The sequence below is a fragment of the Anopheles coluzzii genome, chromosome 2, assembly GCF_943734685.1.
Source record: "Anopheles coluzzii chromosome 2, AcolN3, whole genome shotgun sequence".
NCBI lineage: Eukaryota > Metazoa > Arthropoda > Insecta > Diptera > Culicidae > Anopheles > Anopheles coluzzii.
Window position 1 is genome coordinate 15,361,929 of NC_064670.1, and position 27,791 is coordinate 15,389,719.

Genomic DNA, 27,791 nt, shown 5'->3' on the forward strand with positions numbered 1-27,791 from the left:
TGTGTGTAGACGACAATATAAAATAATCCAAATTATTTACGTCACAATTTCTGGACAAATGATTACGGTTTCTTTCTCGACAAGGTGAAAAACACCGGCACCACTACTAACACCGAACAAAAAAAAACAAACAAAAAACTGGGAATATACGGGTGACTGACACACATACAAACACACACAAGCTTAATATGTAGGAATCGTATACAAATAATATAGGACCTTGCAAAGGATCCGCTCATAATATAGCAAGCGAAAGTTAATTGAAATAATCAAACTCAAGATAATCAAATTTGCATATTGTTTTTTTGTGGTACAATGTGGGAAAAGCTGAAAAAGAGCCCCGTCGTCTTTGTGCAACTATTAGTAGTAGCAGCTCGTTTTACCCTGCCGCGTACACAGTACGGCTGTTGCAGTAAAATCAAACATTATACAAAGTACATAATGAAATAAAGAAAAATCAAATTATACTTCAATAAATCAACAATACCACGCAGCAGCTAAACCGTTATTCTAAACGAAACATCTTTTTTCACTGCCTTCTCTGGACGCAACCTGTCCCAATTTTACTCTGCAAAAACACGCAGTGAAGCTGTTTTGCCACCAAAATGAAATCGTTTGTGACGGGAATCAACAGTTCACGTAACTAGGCCCTTCCCTGGCCGTATCCGAACATCCCGCCCTTCCGTAGAGTAAACCCATTTCCCGCGCACAGCCGTACGCAATTTTCGTTTGTTTGTTGTACAATGTTTGCTTCTTTTTTTGTTGTGTATTTTATGTGTATATATATTTTTTGTATAAAAAAGAGAATAAATCACTATTAGAGTTCACTAAAGTCTAAACCACTCTAAACTAGAGGAGATAAAACGTTCTAAACAGTGAGAATGAAATTAATAGCCAAGGGAGTAGAAAATAAAAAATGAAAAAAAAAAATCGCCAATCAGTGGCAATAATGACCAATATCGTAATGCGAAACTGTAACGCCAACAAAACTTCCTCCTCCTCCTTCTCGCCCTGGCCCTGGCTGGCACGATAGATAACAACGAGTGCCACTCTAACCCTGGGTGCCGGCAGTACCAAAACAAACAAAAGCTCTAAATTCTAAATAACGTTCAGCGCCTAATCTCGTGTTTCTGTTTCCTCTTCTTCCGCTGCAGTTCCTGTTGTTCGTCTTAAAATCATCCCTATCTAAATTCAACGCGGAGGAGGCGCGCACGCTCCTTCGTGTATTACAATTTTAACGATTTACACTGTCCGTTTCCATCTCCATCATGTGTCAGCAGCACCGCCTGAGTAAGCAATCCGCTTGTTTGTTACCGGTCCGAATCGGGGTTTTGGGTTGTTTTTTTGTTTTGTTTGTATAATTTTGTTCATAACAAAAGCGATCGCTTAACATCGCCCTTCACTCTCAGTGGTATTTGTGTTTGTATGTGTGTGCTTTTTTTTGCTTGTTTGTTTCAAAAGCTCCAACTTAACTGCTTATTCTACACTAGCTAACAGAACGAAACACAACATAATCAACATGGATATAAAAAAAGAAAGAAAGATATAAACTTATGGTCTACACTACCGAAAGAACGCGGTCGTACGGAAAGGGATATTTAAAAACTAAACAAACAAACAAAAAACCTTGGATGGTAGTGGTTGGTGGGTGGTGGGTGGCGGGGGTTTTGGAAGGGTTTGATACTGCAGCAGACGAAAGCAACGAAAACTGCAGCTACATTATTAACACCGTGGCAGAGAATGTAAAAGACAAATGGAGCTCTTCTGGCGCAGATATTGCGCAGACGAATGGATGCTGGATTTAACACTTCGTAGTACTAACTGACCATTTTTTAATGTTTTGTTTTGCTGTTCCGGAAACGAATGCAAGATGTTGTTGTTTCTTGTTCTTGTTCTTTTGCCTGCCAAGTCATGTTTGCTTTCCTGCCCTAATAAGCCTGCCCAATACAAAAAACGGATGCACCTGGCGATATTGGAATTCTCTGTTGTGTACTAATATAATGCAAACATCTAAGGGATTGATTTTTTTTTGTTAAAAATACATCCAACAGCCATTTTGATTCAATTCCTCCCTAAAATATGTCCTTTCCTTTCTTACACGTACACGTAGAGACACACACACACACACGGATGGTGCTTTACTGGATTGGGTCCTGTGCTCCTTAACTTGTGGCTCTGTTTTTTGCTCCATTTAACATGCGTTCCACCACTAACGCCGCAACATGTGCCAGAATCCTGTACAAGAATAAAAGCTCATGCACGCTTTTCTTTTCGTGTGCGGGTACCACCACCCCATCGCGTGTGTGTGATGACCGTGTGTAACGGTGTAATATGATATCGTCGCAGCACTTTTACACCTGTTCTAGCGGCTTGCATGAACCTCCTCCCCCCTCACACTCGGCACCATTGATTATGTTATTTACAAAAAGGGTTTGTGTTTGACTTTCGTTTTTTTTTGTTCTGTGTCGGTGTGTTTGCTAGTAACATTGTCGATAGGAAACTTTTCGCCTTAAGTGGGCTTAGTTTGAAAAGGGGTGTGTGTTTGCCGCAACGCTTGTTGCACAAAACCAAATCCTTTCTCTTTTGTTTGAGCGCGAAACGGTTTAAAAAACCAACCCACCCCTCTAACGGCTCCCTAGTAAATGTTTTGTTTTTACTTCTTTTGTTTGTTTAACTTGAGCGTAATAAAATGTACTACTACCACCGTCAGCGATGAATTCGGCAAATGGGTGTTTTCCTCTAACTTTACTCGAGATATCAAATTAGCTATAAATACACGACACCGCGACCAAACACAATGTGGCGATCCATCGCTAGGGCGGGCCCCGGTCAGCGTACCCCGTAGGTCATTTCCAAAACAGGTAAATTCGTATTGCACAACTAATATAATATGCCCTGGTATGTATTGCCGGCGATCTCCTGCAACTGTCGATGACAATCAACCAGCTCGATGGTGGTACCAGGACAATCCAACTCTGTGCACCCCATCTTTTTGTTCGCCTCTCTTGTTGCTGTCCGAACGCTAGCCGTAATCGCGGACCATGTCTTTTTGTTTTTCGATGTTTGCCCTCCCACTTTTCTACCTCCTCCCCCTTTTTACACTACAAAGAACCACAGAATTCATAGTTCATAGCTCTCAACAGCCGATAGAAACAGGTCGTTTGACGGCCGAACGCCTATTATGGAAGAACATCGGGCCGGGTCGATGTGACCACCATCGGCGCCAGGGCCAGACAGAATGCTGTATTGCCGATCGCGGGATGTGGTGGTGGTGGTGGTGGTGGTGTCTTTTAGTGACAGTGCTCAGTAACGTCGACGATGACGGACTTTTTCCAACCGAACAGGAAATACCCAAGGGCGGCACCCAGGACCACCGCCAGACAGAGCCACGTGTTGTACGTCATGAAGATCAGCATCAGCAGGAAGCTTAACGTGACCTGTAGGATGTGCAGCAGCGTTTGGAACAGGTGCATCAGCGACAGCATCGTCGGTCTGGAATAGAAGAGGTAAAACGTGAGTACCGGGCTAAGGAACCGAGCGGAATGCTTTCCACTGTTTTTCAATGGAATGCTGTCCCCTGTTGAAGGCGGTGTACACAATTTGGATAAAAGTTATGGTTTGTTTCATTATTAAAACATTCACTTGCGCGATTAACCAATGCGAATGCAAAAAGCAAGTGTAAGCGAGGCATAAAATGGGACATTTAAATGGAAGCTAACGACCTTCGGAAGGAACCTCTCCGTGCCCACGTTAACTCTACTAGTGTGGATTGATTTCGAAGAAATCCACAACACAACCAATACATATATATCTGTTGTGCCGGCAGCAACCTTACTCCCTCGGCTAACGCACAAACAAACGGTGGCACAGACTAATTGACATAAATCAAGAACAGGCACAGGCACTGCACGCTCGGAGACACATGAGGATTCGTAGAAGCAGCGCCCCCCCCGGTACTTCGCACCGAGCCAGTCGCTGTGACTCTCGCACTAAGTGAGAAGATAAACTAATCGTAATGGAAGCGCGTTGCGGAACAAGCTGCGACACAACATGCATTCATGCTGTTAATTGAGATGGTTTAATTAGCTCCAGCAGCACACGGAGGCTGACGAAGGACACACCCACACACACACACACACACACATCAGAGATTTGAAAGCAAGTTTATTGGTGAAAATTTGCCGGGTGACAACGTGCACTGTTGTAAGGTTAATATTCGTCGGAATCATTAGGGGACAGGACACACAGAGACAAATTAAATGGTCTTCGCCAGCGTCCCAATATTCGCATGTATCGTTAATTTATCCCTTATCAGCTTCCAGCTAAAGGAAGGAATATTACGGTAAAGCAAGATGGATTGCAGCTGCGCAACTGCAACAACGTGTTAGAAATCATTGCTAGCATGGAAAATTAAAACAAAACGTGCTGCAGCAGGAAAGGGCGTTAAGAGATTTGTTCTCGCCAGTGTCTCAGGAAAACTCAGTTCCACGTCGGATTAAAAATCAGCGTCCGACAGTTTGTGCCATTAAATCACTTATAAACCCCCAGGAACGTGACCCCATAAGTGGTCCGGCAAGGAGATTTTTCCAATGTGTGTGCTTTCATGCTTTCATGCTCAACGATGCATGTTTTTCCCCTCCACCAATCCACCCCACGCTGGTAATGCAAGCATCATAAGAGCAAGCAGAAGATTAAACAAAAAAAAAAAAAACGAAGCTTGTAATGGTATTGAAAAAGTTTGACCAGAAAGCATTGCCAAGAAGGTGGAGCGACTTTTCTTGTGCAGCTATAAGCGTCTACACAGCAGCAGCAGCAGCAGAAGCAGCAGCAGTGGGCAACTGACAGCAAAAACATTCTGATTCCCTATAATACGATTATAAGTTGGTTTTGCCAGTGGCTCCGCGGTGTGGCCTGCAGGGGAAAGGACAAACAAATCAAACGCGAATATTCATACCTGTACTGGCTTCTGCAGATAAGACGCAACACAGTGCAAAAAAAAAAGCGCACACCCAACCCAGTCGGAGCGTGTAGCAGTAGCAGTGACATGCAGCGTAATCGTCCAATCCCCCCGCGTGGCGTGGCCCAGCAGCAGAAGGAGGAAAAGCGGCGGATAAAATGAAATGAAAAATAAAAAATGAGTCCGTGAAAAAGAGCATGCCAGCACGCAGGGTAGTAAATGGAAAATGCACAAAAGCCTAGAGCGCGGGTAGGTGCAACCAAGGGTCTATGTATGTTATGGGAAAGGTATGAAGCAGATGTAGAGCCGGTTCAGTCCTTCAGGCGAAAGATAAAAAAAAACCCATACCGACAGATAGTACGGATTTTCCTTTTTCTGTCTAGCTTGAGGTGTATTTGTGTGTTTGTGTATGAAATTTACATTAGCAGTGGAAAGGCTTTCAATGGAGATAGTGCAAGAGGTAAATTTATGTTTCAGCATTCACTTTTTTCCTCTTCGTTTCATGCAAACTAACGTAATGTGCTTATTAAACAAAAAGTATAAATTAAATTAAAAAAAGCTTAATAAGCTTTAAATTTAAATTCCGTTATTATGACTGTATAGTGTAGCTTAAAATAAAAACAATGTAAAAATCCAAATCCAAGAAGAAGCTAGAAGCTTAGCACGCGAGAGGGAGTTGGTACAGACGGACGGGTTGTTGTTGTGGATGAAAATGTATTTACAATATGATTGAGCGAAACTTACGGTTGCTTGTGGATCACTTCGCCAACCATGCTGTGGTTTTGTCCATTTATTGATGATATCCGATGGCGGTAGCAAACACGGTCGCATTCACGGTGCAAATGGAATAAGACGCAGGGTTTCCGAAATGTTTCCGATGCGATGCGGCGATGAATGTTGGCGCGAATGTAGGTAGAGCAGGGTAGGGTTGATGAGATGATGGATTTGTGTGGTTTGGGTATGTTGAATGCATTTGTACACAGCAGCGGCGATACGATTGGATTTCATTGTTGACGAGCGCAACAGGACATTTGTCGTAGAACGTTGCACCATCATCCCAAAATCGATTGAGACACACCGTTGACACGACAGACAGGCAGCAGCAGTAGCGGAATGTAGGTGAAAGGATGAAACCAAACCGAAGGGGGGAAAAAAATACACAAAAAGAACGAGAAAATTGTGTGAGAAAATGGCCTGTTTCGGGTGGCGGGGGTCCTTCACTCAACCCTCCCAACTGCCTCAGAGCGAACGGTGCAGCACCACTCGCGCTGCTTGATGGGAGGGGCTCGTAGTCTCTAGAATGGAATGTCTCCATTCCGCGCACGAGCCGTAATGGAATTGCCGATAAGCGATCTCCTGCAAAATTTCGAGACAAAACTTACTGCACAATGCGGGCGCCCTCCTCAGCGGACGTGCCGGTGCCGCTGGCTCCATTGAGACCGTCGCCCACGCCGGCACCGCCGGCCCGGTCGTCGGTCGCTGTGCCGCCGGCCACCGTCACACCGTTGCCGTTGCTTTTCTCCGTCACGGTGACCGGGCGGTACTGGAGCGCGTTGTACGTTCGCCAGAACAGATGCTCCCGGTAGTACTTCAAGCCCTCGTACAGTGCGGCCATCACGAAGATGAGCAGCATCGACCAGAGCAGCCCGCTCAGGCTATCGATTTTCCACTGCTCGAACAGAATCGTCTCATCGTAGCCGCCGTGAAACTGCAAAGGGAAACAAGCGAGCGTGGAATGAACATTGGATGCCCTCACCACCCAACCAAAGAGCACACTACTGCCACACTACACTCACCGACATCGACATCATGTGGTGCACCATTCCGGCAGGGCTGGCCGCACCCATGCCGCCGGCCGCCCCGTGATGGTGATCGTGCGCCCCATGATCCATCATCGTGTGATCGTGTGCACTGTGGTCCACTGTCCCGTGCCCGGTATGTCCTGCGTGCGCTCCTCCACTCGACATGTTTGCGTGCTGGCTGTAGTCGTGATGCTCCGAATGGTCCATAAGTAATGGGTGGTGGAGCTCGCGAACCGTCCAACGGCCGTGTACCGGGGATGATGTGTGTTTGTGGCTTACAGCAACGTCACTTTGCCGGCTCCCTCTCTTGCGATCCCTTTTTGTTCCTGGTTCCTGGTGCTCGGTCGTCGCGGGTGCGTTTGGTCACGAGGGAAGACTAAACGTTGCTTAAAGGCCTGCAAAAGAAGTGGAAGCAAAAACCGAGACGACCGAATGAAAAATAACTTTTATGGAGGACATATTTCACACGCTGGGTGACGTCCGCCCATGAGCGGAAATAGGTACGAGGGTGTGGGGGGGATAATGCTTTCATAAGCAGAACGAGGTAAAAGCCAACTCCTTCTTGCTTTTTTGCACTGGTAATGACTTTTCTTTTCACCACCGGTCAAAGCCGAACCGATCTCCCAACTCAGAACTCTCTCACACACACTGACACGAAGGACCCCCGAGAGACCAACGACGTTGAGACCAAAAATTAATTGATTCCACACCATTCCAATGGTCGGTGTCGCTCCGCCAAAACGATTAGAAATGCATTCCAGCAACCCGACCGAGCAGCACACAACCCGCACGTAGCACAGCACGGATGAGTTTGCACAGTTCCCGGTTGCCCTCCCTCTTCCGCCCGTTACCGTGTCGTGTACGCGAAGAATGTCGCAAGGAATTTATCACGTTAAGAGCGTGTTCCTGCACACTTCCGGCAGAAACTCGGCGTAGATTGCGGGCACCATTCGTAGCAGATGCAGGGGAGGAGGGGAACTTTTCACTTCCGCCACTAGTAGACTAGTTTGTCTAAGCCAACGAGAGGGAAAATAGCGGTAGAATAGATACAGGGGAAGGGGCTTTGTATAACTCTCTCAGCCCCCAAAATGTGCCATCCGGCCACCGTTAATAGTGTTAGGGTACGTACCGTACCAAACCAAGGACTAAGGCCTGTGCGAGGATGCCACTTTTTCGCGCTCTCTTTGACATTTCCTCCTCGTAGGCGTTGCACACGTTTGCACAGTATTCCTTCCAGATAACAGCAAGCAAACCCCAAAAAAACAACCTTTTAATCCCTTTCGAAAACCGGTCAAAAAGTGAAGCATTTTCACACGCCATTGGAAAAGCGCAATTCGGTGCGGAATTTGGTATTTAGTACGCATTCCGCCTGGCCTGGCCTTGCTTTATCCGTTCCTCTTCGATGGAGGAGCCGTTTCAGACAAATGCTGCCGAGGAGCCAAAAGCTCAATAGACCATAACATTGGACTTTTTTGAGGGGTTAGGAGAGCTGAAAAAAGCTATCAACACGTAGCGCGTGCCATACCATAAACAAAGGGGAAAACGGAAAGTACAAAAATGCAATAATTGGAAGGGATGCATGCTATTGATCGATTGCATCGTTTGAGGACATTCCTGAGCATGAATGGAGGAGAAAGGACTAACCACTAGTCTACGTTCAGTTCGGTTTGACGTTCGATGAATAGAATGTTTTCAACTCATTTGCATGAATTCGTTCCCCGTTTTTTTCCCCCCGTGGTTATGCATATGGTTAGCCTAAATTCAAACCAAATCCTTGTCCGCTTGATGTCACTTTTATAATCGATCCAATTGCCAACGATCTTCAGAACAACCCGATGAACATGATTCTACCAAAAAAACAGAAAAAACAAAGCCCAATCATCTACTCCCTGCTGCTGTTTGAATAAACACTACACTCGGGCAACACCAGCCTAGTGTGTGTGGTTCTGATTTTAATTACACATTCAACATTGGTCAAATTAGTGCAATCCGTGTGCTGCATATTATGCATCGCTTACCGCACGCTACTGCATCCGAAACTGTTGGTCGTACTGAGAACATTTCTACGGTTGAATAATTTTCGTGCGAAATGCCTGTTCCAGTTTATAATAAATTCGGAGGGGCAACATTAAGCTTCCGCGATAGCCGATGAGGATGAATAGGAAGAGGAGGATGATAAAACTCATGAGTTTGAATAATAAAGCCCAAATTCAATCAGCCGAACAGGATAATTGTACTGGTTGTATTTATTTAATATATTGAGCTAGTAACTGAAACGCTAAGCTCGCTAGTGAATTCGATATTAAAGGTCCAATTTACTATGCTGTGCCAACTGAAGGTCTCCAACTTTGTGCTGTGCATTGCAATCATTGTAATATTACCTAGAATTCCCAACAGCCTCATTATTAAAATCGGTGCTGGAAATTTCCATGCTCAACATCTCAAACCGCATCTACCGACTCCAATCTTTTATCTCAAAACAACTGGACCTTGTGTGTCGCAAAACGGCTTTGGCAAGAGGGCAATCAAAAACTAATGTGGTTTATCCCGACCACAATAAGCTGATAAGGTGACGAAGTAAAAGCATATTCTAGCCACTTCTTGCTGCTGCTGCTGCTGCACAAGATGGCAATTTGCATAGCTGGTGGAAGTGAGTGTTTGATTATGGTAGGGAAGAGTCATTTTGTTTTACACAAGCAAACGCATCCACAGAGTCGTAGTTGGTGGGTAGGACAACTACGGACGACGGCGTGTTGACAGATTTCCCTACAGACTGGAACATCACCACCACTTGCTTGTGGATCACGGTCCGTAAAGTCCGTGTCAAGTGGGCAACACCGATGGGCAGGACACGATGTGCCACGAGGTGTCAGAAAAATGTATAAAAATTTGCATAATTCATAAGATAGAAGAAGGTTGCTGCTCCCGCTTAGTGTCGGTACTATATTTTAGTAAGCTGTCGTTACTACTGCTTCATCTCACAATCTCGCTAGCTGTATAGCTAAAAAGGCCGATAAAGTTGTAATCCGAAAGCATATCACAACACAATGCAAGGGATCTGATCTTGATGTTATCCTCCTTTGTCCTCCGCTTATATTTTCATAATTTAACGCCCAAGGAGTTAGAGTTTTACGTGACATTATTCTGACCCTGCGCTAATGCACTTCTGGTTCGTGGAATAATTACCAAAGAAAAATAAGCAAATAGAACAAAATAGCAACTGAAGAAAAACAAATCATACAAACAATAGTGGCCGGCAGAATGAAAAGCAAAAAAACGCCCCTTTTTGCAAGGTTTTGTTCACTTCAATGTTCACACAACCCGTCTGCACTGTTGCTGAGAACGGATGCTGCTCAGTACTGTGGCCACCCCCACTTGCCGGGTGCAGCTCGGAACGTGCACGGAATTGTTTCGATCCCGCCACCAATTAGTGACAATTGTCCATCGGCCGCAATCTGAGACGAGAGAATATCACCCTCGGGTCCCCGCATGTACAGATGGGCGCGCGAACGCGAGACGTGTGAACGCTCCCGCGATGAACCCTCTGGTCTGGTTGTGATTTGGGTGTGTCGGCATGGATTTGAATCACTGCTTGTTTGTGTTTGTGGATGTGTTTCGTTCTGGTCACACACAATTCCGGTGTAGAATTTTCCCACCACTTCCGGGGTGACTGATACACGCAATCTCCCTTATCCCTTCTGTCACCCATCCGTCCGTGCGGGTCCACAATTAAGTTTGTCCGGTCCGGTCGTACGATGAGGTATTAGGTGATGGTGGTGATGAGATTGTACGTGGCTACAGCTAACTTCATCACCAGCATCGCTACGACGGGTTGTGACGTGGTGGACGATCCCCGGCGCACCTTTTGCTGCGACCAGATACAGCTCCGACCGCAGCGCACACCTGCAGACGCCTTCGCGTATGGAAATTGGACTCGAATTAATGCAAACTTCAATTCAATTCGGAGTTCCTGCTTTTTGCTTTTCGAGTTCTCTTCGATTCGGAGCCCCTCGAACGGTACACAAAACCTTATCAACCACTGTCGTCGTGTGTATTTACGAACCGACGGTGTTGGTATATGGGAGTAGCTCCCGACCAGAGATCATTGTCCGGCTCTGAGGGGTTGTTTGGTGCAGGGGTTGAACACACGCTGATATTGATCATGTTTACAGCGGTACGTGTTGGGTCGGTTTCGATTGGAAAGGGGGGAGGAGTTCGCCCTGGGGGGAGGGGGGGGGAGTACAATATAGTAAACAAACAACGGAATCGATTGCACGAGCAAGGGTGACAGAAAGGATCCCTGTCCCTATCCTTGGCTTCCACGTTGTTTCTGATCACGTACCGATATATGGGTCAGGATGATATTTCAATTATACGAACGCCAAATGGAGGGAGCAAAAATGGAGCATCATCCCAATAGGGGGACAACCCAACAGCAAAAGAATGCGCTGTGCAGCATGTTAAAAACATGTACAGCATAACGATTAATCTGTCCATGAGGTACGGTGATAATTAAATTTACATCCTTGATTGCAAATGCAAGAAGTAAAAAAAACAAAAAAAACGGTGTAACAATCGCCTGTTTTTAGCATTCTCAACTTTAACCTATAGAACAAACTATAAAGCTCCAAGCTACTTACAGGGATTGTAGGAGCAAAAGTAACAAGAAAAAACACACGTACATATATGCTGCAAGCTCAAAAGACATTCTAAGCCAACGAAGCAAGAACGGTATTATATATTTAAAAAAAGGTTGGGCAACAAACAAACCCTCCAAAATGAGAAATATGTACACGCCTTTCACCACCATCGTCAACGTCCTAAATTGTGAAGCGTTCCCGAAGTGCAAAAGCTCGCCCAACCAGCGAACAACATTCCAACCAACCTCCTCTCACGACGACACGGGTGGTGCTTGGGATGGGTGGCTGTGGTACACTACTACCCTGCTTGCTTCACCCGAGCTTTAGGCATTAGGAAACAACGGACGCTCGAAAATCGACCAAACTGGATGACCTTGTGTTGTGGGGCGACTGACTGACTGACTGACTGGTTCGTGGACGGTAAGCAAGCTCTGGTCGTGGTGGTGGTGGTGGTAGTGACTCTATCGTCGTAGTAGTAGCAGTAATTCAAAAACCAGCGTTTGGACACGCTCCCACCTTTACCAGCTTCGTACTCATAATGACTTCTTCCGAAACAGCGAGTGAAACTTCATTTATCGTGAAAAGTTTTTCATAGAAAGCCACGGCTGCTGTGGAACTGTGTTCGTTAGCTGGACCACGTTTCAACAACTTTAAGCGGGAGTGAATGAGCCAAGATCGTCGGGCTGCCCTGGACCAAATTATGTCCACCTCTTGTGGGGCCACTTGTTTTGAAGGTAGCGACAATGGTGGTGGTGTTCACAGTAAATTTGTTTCCTATTGGACGCGCTTTCAATTTCCATTTAGATTAAATTTGGTGATTGGTTTGTTGCTACCGCGCCCAAGACTGAGGAGCCCGTTAGCAAGCTGCCAATACCCCAATATCAACCCACAATCTTCCGCCTGAGCGGATTTGTCCGTTGCCGTTGCCTTCCAGCAAACTTGACGATTCTCCGCTAAAGAGTTGTTGTTCTAAACAAACAACGGTGCGCACCCACTGTTTGTGCAACGTTTAACGCATCGTTGCAAAGCTTACTTTTTCCCGCGAAGGAGCGATTATGGGGCGTAATTTCGGATTCCTTCGTGTCCTGCACAGTCCAGCAATCTACGTTTTCATCGAGCAATAATTACACTTAATTAGATCGCAACATGCTTTCGCTCCGCTAATAGCTTCATAGAATGGAAATTCTATACTTTTATTAATTCCCTTGCTCATAGCTCATAGCATACCCTGCTGCAGTGGAATTTAATGTGATGCCAAGAAGCATATTCTTGGAAAAATTGCTCAAAAAGATCAAAACCAACACGAGAAGATGCTGTCAGAAGCACACAAACACAAAAAAAGAACCATTGCAGGTTTCAAAGTTCAAATTCCATCTCTCTTCTTCTGTTCCCAATAATGTGAATACGTTCATCAGAAAACAAAATAATTGAATTTTGGGGAACTTCGTTAAGCAAACGATTAAGCAAGGATGAGCCTGGAATGTAAAAAAATGATTATCTTATGTTTTTTGTCCTGATCACAAGAATGTTAGGAGATAATTACGTCCGTTTTTGTATTACACTCATTACATTTATTGTTTAAATTTACTATTTCAGCTACACTCGTCACTAACAGAACCAGACATTCCAAATAACGCCTCATGGCAATTCCACTCCTCAATGTGGATGGATTATGAGACATCAAGATATGTACTTTCGCAGATGTCTGAAATAAACCAATGAATTTAATGTATTCAATAAAATAAATTATCAATTTAATTCAAGTTAAACAAAACATTTGAAAAAGAAAAAAAAACCCGCAACAGTCTGAGTTTCAACAGAAGCGCGGATTTCTTTGCAATCAAAACGATAAAATGGAAAATGTGTCACACCTAGCCAAACACTGTCAATCGTTCCTCCAACAGCACACCTCCTCACTGGAGAGGAAATTGGGGAAAACAAATGAAGCACAAATCCAATTCCAGCTCACCGATCGACAACGTTCGCTAGTGATGTGATTTTTGATTATGTTTTCCACCTGCCGAACATAATGCGCTGCCATGTAAGCAGCTCCCAACCAAACAGCTGCTGATGTGAAACTTTCCATTCAAACCACTTATGCAACCATTGATAAATTAAAAACTTCTACAACTAACTAGCTAACCAGATAAACATGATTCAATTCAACATCTCGCGAACTCGGTGCTTTTATTTCTTGTTTTTTCCATGAATTTTGGTGCAAAACCATCGGGAATGCTGCAACTTTGTGTGCTGTCCCGCCAACTTTGGTTGATTATTTGCGGGGGATGGATAGGGGGTGAAAGAGAGAGAGAGAGAGAGAGAGAGAGAGAGAGAGAGAGAGAGAGAGAGAGAGAGAGAGAGAGAGAGAACCTCTTCAAAATGGCAAAATAAATCGAATCGAATATTCGCTGCCCGATCAACCTTGGGGTTGAGAAGAAAAAGCGTACGAAACTTTCTACAGCAAGCCCAACACTCGCGCTGCGCCGGATCCTTGCGATCCTTGGATGCTGCCCCGGGCACAATGTGATTGCTGCAGGCGTTCTCGGTCCTTTCCACTATCCACCAAAATATATTCCTCTAATTCGGAGCAGATTTTGCACCACCATACGAACTCAAACTCGGTGGGGGGGGCAAATACTATTGGACGGAACGAACGAAATGGGAGCAAATTGGAATGAACTATCCATTCTGTTATTGGAGAGACTTGTTCAACAAACTATGCGAAATGTGAATCATGTTTAATTAAATACGATAAATTTCTCCCACCGCTCGTTTGCAGGAAGCGATGGGAACGGGAATGCTGCAGCAATCGAAGGGTAAATATGAGTAAAAATAGAAAAACGTTTTAAAATCAATAAAAGAGCAGTGCTGCACACGTCGGCCACAACAGGGAGCTCGAATTATCAAGATAGATAGACATTATTTCAGTATGGAGAGTAAATAGAAGTAAATTATTAAGCTAACTAAGCTTTATTAAGTTTATTTCTTCTGTTTCGAGGGATTTCATTTTTAAGATCTTTGTTGCTATCTCACAGCAAGTACAATAATCGGAAACGTTTATGAGTTATCGTTGTCTCTTGTGTTAATTTCGCCGACACAACAGGCATAAGAAATACTTAAAAAGCACTACTCGCACTTCAGCAGTTATGAATCGCACAGAAAATGAGGGGCAGATACAGTCGTTGCCGCTAGATTTTCGCTGTAAAGCATCTATTTTTGACAGTGTGCATCAATGTTTGCCTCTAAGGCATACGCTTTTGACAATGCGCACCAGTTTTTGACTCTAACGCACCTATTTTTGTCTGTAACAATGGGGCCCTTCACGATTCTAGTCAGCTTTTGGTGTGGAGTTTGACAGTTGGAGGCTGAAATCATGTAAACACTCCATACAAAACCACACACAAAACTAGCCTGCAATTTTCAGCCTAGATTATTCTAGCCTCAAAACTAGAATTAGATTCGAGTACCTGCTCAAAAAATTTGGCAAAACAAGGTGATGTTTACATTTACCCCAAGGTGCATTAAAGAGATCTGGTGATGGATTCCAGAATCAAAGTGTATGTAGTACAGGTGGTCTCATAGCATGTTTTTATAATCAAATTTGAATATCACTTTTTGACAGAACGGGTGAAAACTTTTGCTCTGACAAGCTTTCTGGAGGCTTGATGAATACACAAAACACTCTTAAAATCTTTATAGATAAGCAGAAGCGATAAAAATCAGCCTCTAAATTCATACACCTTGGAATAAGCCCACCTGTTAACTATACCCACTTAGATAGCTGCTCGAAAACTGCTATACAATGCAAACCAGCTGACAGGCTGAAATTTCAGCCTACGATCTTAAAACGGAAAGGGCCCCAATGTTTGATTATCGTAGGAATCATGATACATTTACAAGGTATGTTAGCAGATTTATGAAAACTGTAATTTGACAGCATAAAAACACTACAAAAATCGTGCAATTTGAAGGCAATTTTAAAAACTAATGAGATTCAATAAATTATCAAGGAATTGTTTACACTTGAAAAAACATGCCAAATCTTTTGCACTCCATGAAAAATTAAAATTGGCAAAATAATTTTAATATTTTAATTTCTATTAATTAAATTATTAACTGCTTAACATAAATTTAATACTGTTCAGAACAGACAGTTTCAGATATCAAGTAAAAACAATTGACTTACAATCAATAAATAGGTGAGTTAGAGCCAAAATTTAGCAGCAACGACTGTAACAGTGATTGCTGCACAATCAGTAGCTGCATTTAACCGGGGTAAGGGCAACTCTTCTCCCATCAACCGAACAGAACAACAAGCGAGGAATGCTTGTTTTCCAGCCGACTTTCTTGCGACGCAAACAACCTAGTAGCAACATAGCTGCTATCCTATCGTTGGATTAAATCCATTTCCCCGCACTGCGCACACAGTTGCAAGCACGGCAAACAAGCCACCCTCCCCACGGATTCTGGTGAAGCTGTTTCAACACGCTGGAATAAGTACCAATCCGGATTCCTGCCGCCATTGCAGCGTGGCGGGACAAATTTTCCACGAATTCAACACCTTCAAGGCGAATCCCTGTTTCGTATACGTTTCGATGCGCGGAATAATCGCAGCAAGAGGTTGTTCCCCGAAACTAGGGCGCGCCAAGTTAAATCTAAAGTAAGACGATTACTTTTACGATCAAGATTCGCGGTACAGAGAGACGGAGGCACATTACAAAAGCGGCGCTCCAAAAGCGCCGATGGAAGGAGAACGGGCCAGCCCGTTTTGCGCACAATGTTTTCCCGCGATCCTTTGATGTTTTGTTGCGAACTGGAAGCCACCGAAAGCCACTAAAGCACTACTCACATTTGGAGCTTTATGAATGATTTAAAGGACACTCTTCGCGTCACTATTTGCTTACTCTCTCACTCTCTCTCTATACTCCCCCCTTACTCGCTGCTGCAACGGTTCCGCACAAACTGAGCAAATGGTTTTGATTGTTTTGCTGTTGTTGAATTTGTTATTGCAAACTTCCCAACAATCGGAACCAGCAAACACACACACAAACACACAACTTCGCTAATGACGGAAGCGGTTAACCTCTCACAAGTGGTTGTTTTAGCGATTAGATCGCCTCGGGTGTGTGTGTGTGTGGTGTGTTCCGATGACTTCGCACCACACCACCACCGTCCAGAACTATTTCGCAGCGCGCTCTTGCCGCGAAAGATTCATTATCTTGCTTATCGCGATTGCGGGGCGCTGACATTGGCGCTGATTGTGACAGTTTCGTTCGCTTACTGCTGCTGCCTACCGCGGTTGCGCGATCCGGGTAATGCGTGTTATCGGGACTCCACTCTCTTGCGCAGCCCGAAACCCGAAACCGCAAAACCCGTGAAGGCTCTCCTTCTCGTGGTGGGTGCTCGAGGGGCCAGGACGAGGCCACGATCACACAATTGCACACACACGCACGTAAACTGCCCTTATCGGTAGGGCAGCAATATATAGTAAACAACTTCACCGTCACGGCAGCGCAGCCAATCCCCACTCAGAGAGCCATCATCATCACCATCATGACACACTATCATGTGGACAAAGTAGTACCAGAACGACGGCCAAATCGGAACTTGTGTGAGATACAAATAAAGCAAGAAACCTAACAGGGTGCATGTGTTGGACAAAATGGGGTGGAAAATGATTGCTGCAGTGACAGAGGGACTCTGCTGGTACATTCTCGGTTTTAACCACTGCCACATTGTTTGCAGTTCAAAAGTACATGAGCTAAAAGCCATCTCCACAGATGGCCAGAGAGCTGACCAACGAACGAACGAGAAGCTGTTGCAGTTTGCTTCGTTATTGGAAAACTTTCTCGCTCGGTTAATGTGGGTACTGCCTCTACTGGGCTGACTGTAGCGTTTGTTTGTTAAATATTGTATTTTTAACTTCATTTTTACACTGCACAGGTTGACATTGATGGTTACTGCAGCGTGTGGGATGCCATCGATGAACAAAGAACGCACGTGTGTCTTGGAATTCGAGAACAGTGGATTTATTTTAGTTATTTTATAAACATTCCGGCCATGCGTATGACACCGAGCGACCGAGCGACGTAAGGTTCTTTAAGAACGCCCAACGAAAGACCGAGCGCGGACGTGGGAGGCTTGCCCCTTCGTCTGTCAATAATACCGTGGGAACAGGCGTTTTGGCAGATGACGGGCATGTCTGATAAGGTAGTGGGTAATAAAGTTTGTCGTATTGGTTTTGAATATGCATCGTTGGCAACATTTTAATAAAAAAAAAATCATAATTGATGTAAGATCACAGATCACACCGTCATTCCATTATTCACAGACTATGGAGCATATGATACAACCAAGCCCCCTTGTTTGCATGCTGTACACGCAAGCTTATGGTGGAATTGAAACATCTATGACACCTTATTTATTTATTTAAACGATTTGTTCATTTAGAACAGAAGTTTGATGAATAACATTTCAATACGACGGTAAAATAAGTATCCAAATCGAATCAAATCCTTATCAAGTGATTACAACATGCCCACAAATACTTGATATTGCATAGCATATCGGCTGTATATAATAGCACACACATTAAATGAAGCTGCCGACAGCCCGTTCCGATAAGGGTTGTGCTTCTTTTTGCTTCAACCAATGCGGTTTTACTGAGTGCTGAGTGTGTTTTCAAACGGATTCTGATGCTGAATTATCATTTACAGCAAACCACTCCACACATTTACCACAAAGCCGTAGCCCGGGCTCTCTTGGACAGTGGGCGAGTGCGACCATGGTTGCGGTCATTCCCGTACTAGAGACACTCCCATGTATCGCTCCCACGGCCAAAGGGAGTGTTTGGTGCAGTATCGGCCGTGTCGTGTCAAAAGTTGGGATAATCATGTGCCACCCAGTACAGTCGAAGATAGCAATGTACCGTTAGCATTGCGCTGACGTTGAGTGAAAAGCAATCCAACGATAGATTTACATTTTTAATGTTTGTTCAGGCCTTTTTTCGGAGTTTATCGTTCCATGAATTTTGCTACATTTAATATCCCTACGTCCCCCGTTTGATGTTATGTGTGAATATCGATGGTTTTCGAGAGCGTTGCGGTGTCGGGGCGAATGTATACCTGCCATATTTGCCATGTGTATGTTAACGTTACCGAATATGGACGGACCCAATGCAAATAAGAGTTGGCAGAGCGTTCAATTAATATCATTATCAATTTAATAACAGTAGAGCTTAAACGAACCGTCCCGAGAAAATGCTGCAAATTTGTACACAAAATCCTCAGAGTTTTACCACTCCTTTCATCTATCGGAGTGCAAATAACTCTGAATGACACGGCCATTTGCGAGGAGATGTATGCATTGGAACTAATTGCTGCCTCTGCCAATGACAACTTATCAGCCGTGTTAGTGCACTTCTACTACGTTCCCCTGCTACCGCTCTGCCACTAGCGACATGAAGCGACCAAACAAAAGGCTTTGGAGGGTTAGTTTCATTCAGGAGGGCAGCAGTCATTCAGATTGCACATGCTGTGGTTTGTATTTAGGCTTCAGCTTTCCGGGCATCAATCGGGCACAGGATGAAACCGCACAGACCAATTCACTGCTAATCCAAACTGCAGACAATTGCATCCGTACTCTGGCTGCTAAATGGACTTCTCGGTTGCACCCAAGCGGATGGCAGATTGAACGAACGACGCAAACAACCGTTTGGCGTAGGTCCGTTGAATTTAATGCTCACCACATGTTACGGGACATGCACACACAGAGCACAGTATACTACATCTCTCTACGCACTTGGCCCCCAAAAATTGACCCTTCATTCCGGTTGGCTGATCTCTTTCCTATGGTATGGTCTCTCAAAATGGTTGTAGATTTAGAAGAGAAGATCCAACCAAATCTAATATACGACAGCCATATAGACAGTTTGGAACAGTGGTTAACATAATAAAAAAGCAACATCTTGCTCTTCCCAAAGTTTAAATGTTATTTTGCATCTAAAACGCGGTGGTAAGGGCAAATACAGTATTATCTGGAATTTACTTGCACAGACTATTCCATGGAATTAATGTTCGCATGCATACAGCAATAGTTGGAGAAAATTGTAGAATTCTTACAATCCGACCCGAGTTTCTGTGCGTTTTTCGTGGTAGCAATGTAAAGAAAATGTAGGTACAGTAACTTTGATTTCAAATTCTCATGAATTTCCCTCACAGCCAACATACTGTTGAATGGCGCAGGGTCTTCGCCTGGTCTGAAATTGACAAGTGGAAAAAGCTCCACTATTTTGCATATTAATGAGTGTGTGTTGCAGAATAAATAGCTGTGCCAGTTACAAATCACATAAGAATCAATCGACATAATGCACACATTTTGACACTGGCCTTGAATTCAATTTGAACATGAACAGGCTCCTTTGTAGGTCATCTGATAATATTTCCCATTTTGCATCCCATCCCAATTCGCCGTCCCGAGTGTGACCGTGTGATCTATTTTTAACTTTTTCTTTAACATCCCATGATGCTAACGTTACGTTTTTGGGCTTCCACGGGGCTTCGGGAAAGCTCATCACCTTTACCAACCGTTTCTATGCCAGCCATGCCTATTCCATATCATACTAGAAAGCAAGTGCTTATTGTTGGAAAAATGATTTCGCTTCTCGAAATTTCTTTATTATTTTCATTATCAAACAGGGATTGTTTATGTGATGTTCTGGCAAAACACGCTATAAAGGACACTTTAGCCATCGAACTCTTGCACGAAACTTGAAAGTTTATTACTGGGTCCAGTGAGAAAGGCAAATAATCTGTCAAGCTGTTGAAAACAAAGCTGGGAGAACCGTCAGTGATTTAACATCGCAAAACATGGAATAATTTGGAATTTTATTGGCAAAATTTTAACTTTATCTTAAAAAAAGCAGGTGGGAAACGAGGAAACGGTTCAAAATCTAGTATGTGGGATGGCTGTTCAACAACCTTAAGTCACAATCGAAACATGACGCCCGGAATATTGAATATGTTGTTCGTAAATTCTCAAAAAAGCTCTACGTAAGCATAGCGCATTCATATTTATTTCTCACTTGTTGTTCCCTTTTCAATCTCTTTCTAACGCAACAAATTCCTGTCGAAAAAATAAACTTCCACGAAACCTACACATCATTTTGGCCTTTCAATATGTTATTTCGATATTTTTAAACTGCTTCAATCTGTCCTTCCGTGGGTTGGAAGCAGCACGAGCGCTCTCAACATTGAATGAAATTGATATCTGTTATGAAATTCTGTTCATTCCACTAGATCGTCCAATGATACTTTATCAAAGCTGTGTCGCGGCACAAGCCTCATATTTATTTGCAGGATTGAAAATGCAAACAATAAATAACAGCAACTACTCAGCCAAATTCACTCCACTTCCTAAAGCTCAAAGATTAACCGATTTGGGGTGGAAGCCAAACAAAACTCGAAACCTTATTAATCATCCATGGCCGAAACACGGTCTCGCCAAGGACCATTCGGGCCAGACCACTCCCAAGTGAGGAGCCAGTTTGCCGATTTGCTTTTAAAAGCAAAAAGGAAAACAAAACAAAAAACAATTCGTGACCGGCACACGGCGAATAGTAAATCCCCAGCAGCGATTGTGCCGAAAAATCAAGCATCAAAAGCCTCCAGTGCAGTAGTGTATACGTAACCTTGCCAAAGTGTATAACGCCAAACGAAGTGAGCATAATCCACTGTGTCCGGGTCGTTACTTCCAAGTAAAACTAATTTTAAAACCGTTTTTTATATCTCCTCCTATCTTTCGCTGGGCTTGTGTTTCGCCATCTCGACAATGGTCCAGTTTCATCAAACGGGTGTGTGTGTGCGCTCTCGATCTCGAGCACAGCTTTCCCGTTTCCCGTCTATGCCCGTCGTGTGGCGCCTTTGGTGCGTGCTAGTTTAGTGGTTAAGCTTTAGACCGAACAAAAAATTAAAAAAAAGAGAAAGGTCTCATACGCGTCTCACACAGAACGGTCCCTCCTCCTCCTCTGGCATAGCGCACGAACTGCACCGAGTTCGAGGGTTCCCCGGGGCCAACTAAACTCAAAACTTAAAAGCGTTACGCACGAGTTGTTACATGTGTCGGCTTTCGGGTTTACGTAGCACTGTAGAGATAGCTTGCGAACGGTGAACCGTGCTAGGAACGGACGATATTGGAGCTCATTTCGCAAAAACGTGTCATACAATTTCGGAAAACCAGCACACAGTTTGCCTAAGTCTCACACACACATCCATATGTTTGCTCAGAAAAAGGAAACCCGTTGGAAGTCTATTTTCTCACTCCAGCACAGGTAAAATGCTCCGTAATGGGAAAAAACGTTCGATGATAGATACAATCAATTTCAAAAAATCATCATGAAATTGAAACATCAAACCTCGATTGATGTGATTTATTTGAATGCCACAAGAGCATGATTATTTTGCCTTCAAACCACCATTCAAGATGATTGATGGGCAACCAACTCCAATATCACGCAATCATCGGTTTCGTTTTGCCTTGAATCATCAAATTTTACATAAATTTTTAAATATTTATCTGTAATTGTGCAGCTTGTTGGCAAGCCCAAGTTGTCCTGCAGTACTAGTTCAGCAGTGTTCCAAGAGTTTCAGGGTCAGTGAAGCTAACTTGCTGCAGACGTTGAAACGTTTTAAATAATATTGCCTGTGCATAATTTGCAATAATATTCAGAGAATTATCCATTTAGTACAAGCATAATTTGCAGCCGTTGCGAAGGAGATTTGCGAAGCCAACAAATAGAAGGTCAACATACAAGGTATTAGAAATGCCTCAACATCGTCCCTATAGTATACTCACTGGAATATGCACTGCATCGAGAGCATGGCATCCATGGCGACTCAAAGATGAAGGCTTCGTGACTGTCGCTTTTCGGGCAAATACTTTATATTCAATAATTATGTTTACGTACAGATGCTTCATATAGCAATTAGATACTAATTTCATTGCTTTGTACATTACCAAAACATCATTGTACCAATAGGACCTATGAATAGCTCACAGGATAATTGAGATTGGGCGAATCTCGAACGAAATGATTACAGTAAAGGTCACGAAGATCGGTACGAAAAAAAAACAATCTCTCTCCTATTAACTCCATCCGTTGGTGCATGTAAAGTGGCCCGAACCGTAAGTAAATTAACATCAGTTAGTCGGAGCAGTAATTAAGCACGATTTATTATCCATGTAACATTTACAAGCTTCACTGGTTCTTCTAGGCAGCTGTTGCAACATCGAACTGTAGCGCAGTAGCGCTTCAGCTCCATCAGCCGCATCCCACTACAAAAGCTCGAACAGCGGGGTATGTTAACGAGCAAAATTATATTACAAAACCAAAGCTATCGCATTGCACGTGTGTGCCGAGACGGCTGTTGGCGTTTGCACATTGCTGTTCTCGAGTTCCAAAATGGGAATGCCGGTTTCGCGGCGCAACACGGTCCATCGCAAAGGTTTTTTTTTATTATTATTCTGGAAATTAATATATGTACCTTCCGGAAATTTGATAACAGTTTGGTGCGTTGCGCAATCTATCAAAATTCCAGGCAGAATGGTGAAGAAACAATTGTATGCTCATAATAAAACAAATTTCTACTCGACTGCGCTATAATTTACCTGCCTGTATCATGGGCCGAAATGTGATAACCATCATATAGACCGAGCTTCTGCCAAGCAGTCTCTCTTGGCAGTCAGTGTGCGCATTGCTGGGAAAAGTTTCTTACGCGCGTTATTCTTCGCCGAAAACCCCCAGGCGCATATTCAGAAATGGCATGGCAACGGCGAGTCGGAAGTTTTCTAAAGATTTGGCTCAAAAATACATCAGAACGAGATGGGGGCACCATTTCAGAAACAGGCGTTACGCTTCAGTGAAGGGCGCTTACGGCACAGCTTCCCAATGGTTCCTGCGCTTTGCCAGATTGAAAACTTAAATGCGCAATTTGATTAACAATTAAAGCAAGAAAAAATCACAACGGTACCGAGGAAGTAGCTAAACAAGTGAAACTAAAATTAACGTAATTTACAACAGTCAACAAAAAACGGAGTAAAAGAGCTGTGGGCTGTTTTCCATTTCTTATCCGCACGGTTTGCCACACGGACAGAAAAGCTTCCGCTTGGTTGTAGAACTCTTTGCTGTTTTCTCTTATCGTGGTTGCCACAACAAATTGAATCACACGACGTAATCCTTTTCGAAAACGTCCCAGCCCACCCTGAGAACTCACATTCTCCTGCTGGGATGGAGATGTGAAAGCAGAAGCCACCGGACCAGTGAGGAGCATTGTGGTGTGCTGCCGAGAAGGCTGCCCGGTTGTGGCATGCCAACAGGGAAAATACGGCAAGTGCACACAATAACAACAACAACAATAACAACAAAAATCCCTAGCCCCGTTGTGTGACCCTACACTTAACCGGGGATCATTATTTTCTATTAAAGGACGACGGAAACACAAAGCCAGAAATAGTCCCGGGGAACCATTGGAGGCGCAAAGGCAAACAAACCACAGGCACATCGTGTCGCCCTGACAGCAACCAACATAAACATGGGGACGTTATTGTGCGCCCTGCCGTGGAATGGAGCAAAATAGCAATAGAATGGCAACAATTTCGCTTACCTTTTGCAGAAAGAAACCAACACCAGTCCGGTTGGCAAATAATTCAAATTTGACCGACTTTGCGTCTGGGTCGAAAGGTTTTCGCCAAAACCCTTCGCACACACGTTGATCTTGCTGACGTGAGCAGAAATTGTACGGCTTACCGGGGCCGGGTTTACGCAATCACACATTCCACCAGTTGCCACGGAAATGGTTCAACCACAGAAAGGGTGAGGTTATTCAACTCGAGGCACGATTGAGTTGAATTTAATTGAAGTATTGGTAGAAAATTAAAATAATTAGTCCATCTGAATCGTTTTTGTCAACCTGAGAGGAAAGAAAACAAAAAAATGTTTCTTACATTGTCCATAAATAATAAAATATTTAATTTCAAAACGTTGGGCAATGGAGTACCGTTGAAAGGTAATGGTTACGGTACAACATCAATAATAGTAGGTAATAGTTTAAACCAATGTAAAAAAAAGCTTCAGATTGCGTATTGGTATTACAAAATTGCATCGTTTCCCAGTTCTAATAACGAATCTTTTTAACAGAACAAATTCAAAATAAAGCATATCCCCCAAAACTCCGGTTGCCACGATGCCACCGAGGAACACCGGAGACACGAATCATATCCACCAGCCACCAGCACCAGCCCTTCTTCGGCTCCCCTTCCATCAAACGGGCGGCACGCGGATAGAAAGCGGATTGAAAATTGACCTCGAATGGCATGCTATCAGGACTGATGGCTCAGCACCACTCTCCTTCGCGTACCACCTTCACCCGGTACGCGTATGTCAACCTCCCTTCCCCCATGTGTCTGTGATGGTTAGCCGTGTAAAGCCGCAAATAAAACCGTGGCGACAAGTGAGTGAGTGAGTGAGTGAGAAAAAGAAAAAAAAGAAGGCAAAAAATTGGCTGCAAATTGGTTCACGTGCGAAGTTTGACGTTGCATAAAACCCTCCCCGACGCCTACTTTGGGAGTCTGCGTGGCCCGCCACTTCGTTCGGGGGGAGGTTGAAGAAGGTGGCCAGGAAAGAGGTGGGGTAATATGGCGTTGAAGACAGAAACAAAAGGGGGGAGGGGGGGGGGGAGGTGTATTGTTTTTGCTACTAGTGTCTACAGTTACTCAGATGAGATACAGAGAAAGCAAACGGATAGAGTAATGAGCTGCCTCCGTACGGTGAGTTGCTTTCTTTGCTTCACTATGACCCCCACTGAGAGTGTGACATAAGCATGGCGTGTATGCTTCATTGGCGCAAAAGTGCATTATTTACGGTGTGGGTGTTTCAACGAAATAGGGGCTGCTTTTTTTCTTGCATTTTTTCCTCTATAACGAAGTGAAACACTACAGAAGAAAGAGAAGAAAAAAAGCAGAGCAAGAAGATGCAGAGCAAATTTGCATCAACAATAGTAATTGGCGCCATTTCGATGCTGCACCACTTTGTGTGTCTTCACCCCATCCCTGTGGGGGTGTTTTTAATTTCAAAGCAAAGCAACGGACAGCGAACCGGTTAGACAGACAGACGACTGACACCAGTCAGACAATCACTTGAAAGCACCAAACATAAGAAAGGACAGAAACAACAAACCCGCTCTTAAACGCCCAGTTCAGTCCAGCGCAAAACGAGAGCAGCAATACGGGTGGTTGATAGGTCCAGTTGTAGATGTTTTTCTTTTTGCGGTATCGAACATGAAAAGAATCCGGTGCAACGAAGCGCACATCACGACCGCCACCATTGGAGCAGAGCAGGTAGTGTCGGCAAGTTGCATCATCAACCACCGAGCAATAACACCCCCCTCTAAACAGGCCCCAAAAACACACGTGAAGGTGTGCCGTTTCATCGAGCACGATGATTGCGTGAGAGAGCAGACGCGGATGAGAGAGCGAGAAAGAGAGAGAGAGAGCCAAGTGCGATGTGAGCTGAGGCGAAAAAGAGAATCAGCACAACATCGAAAGGACTGACTGACTGACTGGCTGATGATGGTGAGGGTAAAACATGGCCTGCTGCTCTGTGACGTAAGCGAGTGATGCGCGCGCGAGGCAAAATCTTCTGCTTCTGTGTGTGCCCTCGGGCTGTTTAGAAACCGTCAGCGGTTTTGCTGGAAATTCCACCCTACCACCCCTTCGCGTAACGTTTAATCAACGATCAAATCAACGCGGCCCATCTGATTCGGTCCAGCCGGGTGGTCGCTCTCGATTGGTTCTCCGTTTGGTTTGTTCCATACAAAGATGGAAGGCCATCGGCGTTGCTCTTGGTGGTGCCGCTCTGTGGTGTGTGAGCTTTCCAGCTCCATTGGATGACAGTCACGAACACACTACCGCTTTAATATTGCATCCAGAATGACCGCACGCCCCACCGCGCAGACGTACCTGTGTCAATTCCTGCCAGTGGGATTCCCCGTCAGCCTCGTTGCTGTATGTTCAGGTTGCAGCTCTACGGTGCACGACGCAAATCAAGTGCCGATGCCATACAATCCCAGCAGCCCGGTCCGGCGGGAAGGTAGAAACCTATCAGGGGGTGGGGGCGGGAAGTAAGCACGGTTAGAATGGGAGAACGACGGAATGCACTGAGAAACGGCTGCAATCACATAACAATCTCATTTTTTTCAATATTCATGCACACATACACACACACACACGCACGCACTTGACCGCTAGGGCGACACAAACATGCTTCACATTCACGTCAATTCCCAGCCACCCGTTATGCTCGCTATCGAGATTTGGGCAATGTATTGTAGCTGTGTAAACCTCTCGCACAACATGCGGCACTTTGGCACACGATAACGCACTTTGCCTCTCAATCCGGTGTAACGAGAGGTGTAACTGCGGTGTGATGGCGTTCGCAATACTTCCTCCCCATCAGCAGGGAGTCACACGAGCACTACGTGTACGTTAATGCGCTGTACATTGCCAACAGACTCCAGGGGAAAGGCCGATGCGATGGAAATGCTCCAGCAGCCACGCAGCCACCGAACGACAGCAGCTGATGATGGGAATTGTTGTCTAGTGAACGGAATCTCCTCACTACACGCACACACACACACACACACACAGCACACCACTACTCTCCCCGCCTGCCAGCAAAAACGGTCGGAACTTACTTGACGCCTTCGGTGCCACTAAAACAGAGGACAGTCGCCGAAATAAAATCACCGATCGTAGTGAACGCTATCGATTGGCACCATGACGGCAAACCCGCTATCCTTCGCACACTCACGCACTGCCTGCTTGCTTTGCTGACGAGACCGAGATGATTCAATCGCCGAGCCTCACTCCGAGTCGAAGTCTGTGCGGGAAGTCACCAGATCGCGACGGACGGACCGTTTCTGACAGCGTTTCAGGGGGGGGGGGGGGGGGGGGGGTGGCCCGAACAATGAGCAAGAACCATTTGACAGGCCGAGAGCCGAAAAGGGCACCAGGTTCGGCCATTGCAGTTCCACGCGCGTCAGCATTTTGACATTTGTATCTTGCCATAAAGCAAGGTGTTATAAATGACAAGGTGAAGTTGTTCAGAGCAAAATGACATTTCTCGACTTGACATTTCTCTTCCTGGGGCTCCGGTATAAAAATCGGGGAGGGCTGGTGCGGGGTAATGAAATTTTGTATGCAGAAAGTGACAGATGTCCCCCACAATGTCGCCCAGCAAAAGCGATAAAAATCAACCTTCTAAATACATTATCCTTGCCATAAAGCATGGCAGTCGACTGGCATTTTCCTTTTGTTCGCTTCCCTTGCGCTTCTAATACG

General features: G+C 44.7%; 1 protein-coding gene and 1 long non-coding RNA gene across 11 annotated transcripts; one reads left to right on the forward strand and one right to left on the reverse strand.

The window, feature by feature from the left end:
- Positions 1–1,836: 1,836 nt before the first annotated feature.
- Positions 1,837–27,384, reverse strand: LOC120961728 (high affinity copper uptake protein 1). Of its 10 annotated transcripts, none has more exons than XM_040385719.2 (7): positions 27,146–27,384; positions 26,412–26,549; positions 6,754–7,154; positions 6,340–6,665; positions 5,702–5,731; positions 4,955–4,966; positions 1,837–3,492 (listed from the first exon to the last, which is right to left on the reverse strand). In XM_040385719.2, exons 3-7 carry the CDS (start codon positions 6,964–6,966, stop codon positions 3,291–3,293), a joined length of 783 nt encoding a protein of 260 aa, XP_040241653.1. In that variant the 5' UTR covers positions 6,967–7,154; positions 26,412–26,549; positions 27,146–27,384; the 3' UTR covers positions 1,837–3,290. The 10 variants fall into 10 exon arrangements, with proteins under 10 accessions (XP_040241653.1, XP_040241654.1, XP_040241656.1 ...); XM_040385720.2 differs by lacking the exon at positions 27,146–27,384 and adding an exon at positions 26,834–27,126; XM_040385722.2 differs by lacking the exon at positions 26,412–26,549.
- LOC125906882 (uncharacterized) lies at positions 16,471–17,763 on the forward strand. Its single transcript, XR_007452206.1, has 2 exons — positions 16,471–17,261; positions 17,343–17,763. It is a non-coding gene; the product is annotated as an uncharacterized LOC125906882 (long non-coding RNA).
- Positions 27,385–27,791: the final 407 nt, after the last annotated feature.